Source organism: Lathyrus oleraceus, chromosome 2, assembly GCF_024323335.1.
Source record: "Lathyrus oleraceus cultivar Zhongwan6 chromosome 2, CAAS_Psat_ZW6_1.0, whole genome shotgun sequence".
Taxonomy (NCBI): Eukaryota; Viridiplantae; Streptophyta; class Magnoliopsida; order Fabales; family Fabaceae; genus Lathyrus; species Lathyrus oleraceus.
In genome coordinates, this window is record NC_066580.1 from 437,776,287 (window position 1) to 437,783,327 (window position 7,041).

Consider the following 7,041-nt stretch of genomic DNA (forward strand, 5'->3'; position numbering starts at 1 on the left):
GACTATGATTTGGCCATCAGAAACTAACAAGTGAAAAATTTCGTCACAGTTAGTTACATCAAATGTGTATATTTTTATGACAACCTTCTGATAACTTTGAGTACAAGTAGATCAAATAAGCAACCCTCAATTGTACTTATGGATCCACTCGAAATTATAGAAGTACCATAGATAGACGACATATGTATACGTGGCACTCTTGTCCATAAAAATTGCAGTGCCAACCAAATATAACAAATATGCTCTCATAGTATGCACTTTGTGGAACCCCACCTGCTCGTCATCACCTGTAGTCTGATGTGCTCTCCGTAGCTCCTATGTATATACCTTTTTCAAGTATTCAAATCTAGCATGAGCCCCCCTGGTCATATCCAACTCCCCATTCGCCTTCCCCGGGTAAGCCCTAAGAGAGTCAACCATCATCTCGAGTTCCCCGTATATGGTAATCCTTCCATGATCTAGGAGTTTCCCCCTAGTCGGAAGATGTAAAAAACATGAGAAATCGTCGAGTGTGATAGATATTTCACTAAACGGGAGATGAAATGACAAGATCTTTGAGTGTCGTCTCTCCACGAATGCATTAAACATCTCATGGTTAACCGTAATATAACTGGTCATGCAAAAGTCCTTTAGGCCGGATAATGAAGCAACTTGAAACTAATCCTCATTCGGCTAAGGCAAGCTAGTAACCTTTCGCTTGTGGTTAATAAATTTTAGTTGATAATGACTTTGACAAAAATAAAAATCAATGTCACAAACTTGTCAATTAAAATAAACATAAATTAAAAAGAATGAATCTAACTAATGCTACCTTTCCGTCCCAGATATGTCTGGCAGTATGGCCTGTGTACAAAGGTAGTAGTGTCAAATCTATAGATCCTCCTCCAAATGCCTCTGGCTCAGCATCCGCAACAACCTCACCCTTCAGAGGAGGCACTGACTCAACAACATCAGCAATGTGAGGTGGCAGTGGTGTCTCCGGTACCATTGATGACTCGGGTACCTCAGGCGCTTGAATATGTGAAACTTTGCGCCTGCAAGAGGATGGAGGGAATGATGTGTCGTTAGGTGAAATCTGTCTCCTACGGAAAGAAGAAGATGGAGAAACATGAGTCCCGTAAGTAAATTGCTATGTGTGGCCTGAAGGACCAGAAGCCTCAAAAACCTACTGACTCTTCTCCTGCCACACTGATGCATGTTGTGCAACCCTCTAGTGCCTCAGTTTATCACGTCTATCAGCCATTATGTCTATAAGTTAAAAGTAAAACAGACAATTAGTGCAAGCATACAACACAACAAGCAAGAAAATAAAAAAAATTGAGAAAATTTCGAAAATGCATCTTCGGTTGTTGGGTAACTAAACTAAAACTTTGAAAAATTTCAGAGATGCATCTCCGAAATTTTCTGCAACTCAGCAACTACGTCAATGACAACAATGCAAACATGAAAACTCAAAAAATATTATATTGATCATCATTTTCAGCCAACTATCATATTCTACGCATGTCTAAACTATCAATCATCAAATTTCTACTCATTTTCTAACATAATCATCAATTTCTACTCATCTACATAAAAACTCAAAAACTATTCAAAACATCAAAATTATTTTTTTTTTACTTTGCTTAAGTGTTGGATGCTGTTTTTGATGTTGATCGAAGTTCCTTTGATATTGATTGCTTGATTTTGGACTTGATGATGATTTTTTTAAAGAGAGTTTGAAGATGTTTTGAGAAATATAAGAAATGAGGAAGGAGAATGATTTTAGCGCAATTTAAACTCCAAGATATTTTATAGATAAATCTTATACATATGTTCGAAGATGCCCCATCACAATCAAACATTCCAGAAACCTAGAGTTGACCGGTTACAATCAACCGTGACGCGTTTTGGACTTTTCATAGAAACAAAGTCCGTTCCTTCATCCAATACAAAACCAGTCTCTTCTCCGAGGGACACAAAACCCTATCTCTCTATCTCTCTCCGCACCAACAACGATGAATTCAATCTACACCTGCGCTGAATGCAACACCGATCTCAATCTCAACTCCACCTACGCTTACCCACCCGACTTCTACTTCGAATCCGGAAACAAAGACTCTATTTCCTTCTCCGCAGTCGACGCCACCAAGTTCAAATTCAAAAAAGAAGATAAGATTCGTCCTTTCTTCGAAACACTCGACTATTGGGGAATTCAAAGAAAGAGAACTAAAATCAAGTGTAATAGCTGTAATCATCTCGTTGGTTATATATACGACGATGGTCCTCCTGTTACTCATTCTCCTGGTCAGTTTCATATGGGTCCTAGTCAAGTTATTCCTAGAGCTCCTAGATATAGGTTTAAATCCAAAGCAATTCGAATCAATTCAACTTGAAACTTGAAGTGATACTCAATTTACATGTTTTATGATTGTGTTAATATATAGAGTTTGTGTATAGTTGGTGTAATATTTCACATATTTTGTTGAAATAAAGGGGTTTGTTCTGTTCACTATTTTCTCTGGTTGTTTTTAAATCTTATTTGAATTTGGATGATGATTTAGGGTTTATGAATCTCTCTTTGCAAATTTAGTAGGAATGTCATTTAATCTTTGATCAGTTGGAGATTTACGGTGTCTTAGAAGAACTGGATTATCCGATTTTAGGGAAATTGGTAAGAATCTCCCATTAGATTGATGAAATATGACTTAACATGTGTTTATAAATTGGGACTATTTTTATATTTATAAGCTGGTTTTGTAAGTATGAGTTATACCTAATGGCACTCGAGTCAGGCTCCAGATGTGTAGTCTTGGACTCAAGGGTGTGTGTGTGTGTTTAGAGTTTCATATTGAATGAGATATGACTTATGTTTATAACCGGAAGCAATTCCCTTCTTAGAAGTCAGTTTTGTAAGGATTGATGAATTTTTTAGATCCAACCCAAATTTAAATAGAAATAGTTAATTGTGTAACATGTTACTTAAAGCTTACATTGTGATTCCTGATTTATTGATGTAGGCTAGGAGGCATTTCTGTTTGTTAATTTTGGAACTTTCATCAGTTTTGTTGGCTTTTGGTAAATAGGGAACCATTATGCAGATCATGCTTGGTTACGTATTGTATGCCAAGTTGGTATGGATATAGTCTTCTGAAAGAATCATTATAAGGTCACTGGTTTATATTATCAAGTTGAGTTGTTTTATTTGGTAACTTGCTGCAACTACATAAACATTTGCAATTCCAAGATACTCCTTCTACTCCTCCGTATGCAGCTGCTGCGGTCAGTAAACTAGTACTGTTAGATTAAGAACAGACTGTTCATGTGGTGACTGCAATTTTGAGTGTGAGGTGTCCGAGCTTATTCCAACAATGTTGATTTGGTGACTGCAACAATTGCAGGGAATCCAGATTTTTAAGCCCATATCACAAAATTTTAGTGAATAGAATAGTGATTCTATTGTAGAATGGGAAACCCTTGGAGGAGGGTTTTCTCTCTTACTCTTTCATATTTTCTTATCAAAAATGTTCTCTATTCAAACTTTTTTCTGGGTTTGTATTATATGGAGGACATTAACTACAATCCTACATTTTATATCCCTGTTCTCTTATAGCATATTTCTTGTCAGGTCCCTTTATGTCTAACATCTCTGTCAAAATTGCATGCCTTGACAATTTTGCAATGTGATGTAATGTTTACCTAAGGAAAGATAGATCGCAAGTGGATGATACGAGGAAAGTGTGGTTGGACAGGGCTTTGATAATTCAATTCTTGTACTTAGTTAAAATTGGTTGTTGAAGTTACATCCCATACTATTGTGGTGCTTCAGGATGAAGGTGTAATACTTCCTTGGTGTTAAGCTTTATCTGCATCATGTTTTCTGGTATAATTAATACGGCAGATTGTAATTTTCACATGCATAAAAATCGATTTCCCCCCTAAGTTAAGTCTAACTATTGATTACGAAACTGTGAGCGATACAGTTATTAAAGTAGACATCTCAACTTGAGATATCAAATCGAGACCTGTTTGTTAGATGAATGAATATGATGAGGTCGACTCGAGTAAAGTTTTTAGTTTTAGCAGTCTAATGGCAGTGTAGTAGAATTTATAAACTGAAAAAACCAGCTTATGCAGTATATTATTTTCCTTCTGAAGCATAATGCCTTTTCTATGTAATTCAGTGTTATCACTATCATTGATTTCTTTTCTCCTTTTTTTCATTATATTCCCACACCCTTTCTTTTGTTAAGATTCTACCTTTGTTTCCCTTTTCATCTCTGAACTGTTGCTTTCATTGTATGCTTTCTTGTATTCCAAACTGTAGAATATACAGAGTAAAACTTGCTCTAATTGCAATCAATTACAGCTACAACAGTCTCTATAATTCTCAATTAAACTAAGAATCTGACAATTACAACAGTATTATACCTTAAAACTTTGGTGGCAGAATATACATTTTTTTTACCGAAAGTTGTCACAATATAATAGTCACTTAAAGTATGATAGATGTTCTAATCTTCTTTAATATAAATCATAACTGCAACTTAGTTATTTTGTGTTTAAAATATTTGGCAATACTGTTGTCTTTGACCTTTAGCTTTGGATAAGGACTAATGAGAGGTTTTTTAGCCGTTGTTTCAAACCAAAACTTCTTTACTAACATTGACATTAACCATTGATTAATATAATTAGAAGTTACCAATATGCATCACTATGCCATGAAGTATATTTTATATTTGCAAGTTGCTTATGTCCTATGAAGATCGCAGCCATCCATTGAAGATTCTTGACAGTGATGGGAACCTTCTGATTGATGGAAGAAAATGAAAATACACAATATTATCTTTGATTATAGGTCCCACACTTTATATAATTGGAGTCCCTATTAATGTTACTTGGAAAAATCTTAAAGCTTTGTTGTTTTGTTTGTTTGAATTGCATCATACACTATTTTTTTTAAATTTCTCTATTATACAATTTGTTTGATGAATTTTTTTGAGCTAGTGACACAGTAACTTGAGCCAAAAGTAACACTATCTACTTTTTAATACTATTTTTACCCTTAAGATCAATGCAACAACCAGTCCAATTTTTGTTGTTTTCTATGTTATCCTCACGCAATTGAAAGGGGCTATAGCCTATAAATATTGCATATTCTCTCTGACTAAGTAATTCCATATACAACAATAAGTCTATCTATTGGTGTAGTGTGAGAGAAAGGTAGGTTGGATAGTTGGTTAACCTCGTGGTAATTCATTCCTTCTCTAATTTCCAATCTTTTTCAGATTTAAAAAACAGCTAAGAAGTTCAGTGAGTAGTGACAAAGTGAATACTCCTCAAAGTTGGTCGGAATGAAGCAAAGAAAAGAAGAAGGAATCGTTGCTTTTGGATCCAAGAAAGAGGTTGTTAGAAGATCACCACCACCTCCTCCTCCGCTACCAAAATTCCGAGTCATCTCAAAACCAAGAGGCGAAGAGAGCGTCACAAAGCGAGAAATTGCAAAGTTTTGGAAGCAAAAGAGAATTGTGGAGGAGGATCATCTCCTTGCTGCTATCAAAGCCGCAGCAAGACTCCGTGCCCGCAACCTCACGGTAAGGCTCATACAATTTGAATCATATGCGGCGATTACATAGAATTTAAAGTCTTAATAAATCAAATTATGTTATGGTTGATCCTTAACGAAACATAAAAGAATTAGTTTTTGAATCTGAAGCTGCATTTTAGAGTTCCAGACTCAAAAAATTTGTAGTTCCGCATAAAGGAAATTGTTCATCAATTGTATAGTCACGTATCCTAGTTGATGAATTTTATATATAATATCATAGTTAATTTTCTAAAGCTGTAGAAGCTATATTTATTAAGATTTATGAATATGGATCCAATTTTGTTAACAGGAGCAAGAGTATTTGAGCTTTGAATTGAGCTTAAAGTGTGACCATGATGAAGATGAGGTCAATAAAGTTGATGAGGACAAGGAAGTGCGCGTGGGAATAAAGGATTGGTTAGTAAATTTTCCATTTTGCTATAAAAAAATTATTAACTTTGGTATCTTGGAAATACTTTACGTGAAGTTGTTAAATTGTTTTGACATAGCTTTTGGTGACGTGATATTTTAACAAAATGTGTAATATGAAAATATATCAAAATGGGACTAAGCATGACAATGTATCTAGACAACAAATGCTTCAATCATTCATTCAATTTCTTTATAGACCCCACAACGTTTTAATAATCATTTATTTTCTAACTTCATAATCATAAAAAATCATTTTTTTTAAATATCTAAATTTTTTAATATTCATATAAATTTATCAATGAATCTGATTTAAGGAAAGAAATAGAAAACCATTTTAATGGAGTTTGTATGCAATATATTTTAATATAATTAAGGAGAAATAATAATAGTATTTGTTTTGGCCTATGCAGGTGGACAAAAAGCAAGTATGCATATTTGAATCAACCAGCCTTATCTTCCATGGATCCTCCTAAGAAAAGGACATCTACTTATGTTCCTAATTGTCTTTCTTACAAGGCCAAGGCTTTGTATCCTACAGCTATTGGCGTCTTTTAAAGTCATTGGAGACATTCCATTATTGTTTGTCAATTGGTCAGGAACTAGGGTAGTTCCCTTGATCATGTTTCATTTCTTATTCAAAATCATGTATGTTATTTGTTTGGGATAAGTGTTGTTAAATTTGTATTTGATTGGGCTTGGGCCAACCTTTATTGAGTGCAACGAAAACCATTTCTAAGTTAAAGGAATTTGGACATTTTAAACATGTCGTTATGAATTTGATTTCTCACTTTTATTTAGGATGTTGTGCACTACACCCCATATAGTGATTACACTTTATAAAAACCTCAAAATGTCATTCGTATACTTTGGATTTAAAAATTCAGACTTGTCCAATCTATAATAAATTCATTTCATGATCGAGATATCTTATTTAAAAAAAAATGGATGGATTACAATCTCCGAATTAACTTTGCATGCATATTTTTTGCGTTTTTTTTTATTTTTAAAAATTGGTCTGGATTACAATCTCTGGATTAACCTTG

The 7,041-nt window shown here is 34.3% G+C and overlaps 2 protein-coding genes across 2 annotated transcripts; both read left to right on the forward strand.

The window, feature by feature from the left end:
* The first annotated feature begins 1,761 nt into the window (after nucleotides 1-1,761).
* LOC127120095 (uncharacterized protein At4g08330, chloroplastic) lies at nucleotides 1,762-2,491 on the forward strand. The gene has a single exon (XM_051050473.1). The coding sequence runs from the start codon at nucleotides 1,998-2,000 to the stop codon at nucleotides 2,373-2,375; it is 378 nt and encodes a 125-aa protein (XP_050906430.1). The 5' UTR covers nucleotides 1,762-1,997; the 3' UTR covers nucleotides 2,376-2,491.
* Nucleotides 2,492-4,903: 2,412 nt separating this feature from the next.
* Nucleotides 4,904-6,773, forward strand: LOC127120094 (uncharacterized). The gene is made up of 3 exons (XM_051050472.1): nucleotides 4,904-5,573; nucleotides 5,877-5,983; nucleotides 6,409-6,773. The coding sequence occupies exons 1-3, from the start codon at nucleotides 5,334-5,336 to the stop codon at nucleotides 6,551-6,553; spliced, it is 492 nt and encodes a 163-aa protein (XP_050906429.1). The 5' UTR covers nucleotides 4,904-5,333; the 3' UTR covers nucleotides 6,554-6,773.
* Nucleotides 6,774-7,041: the final 268 nt, after the last annotated feature.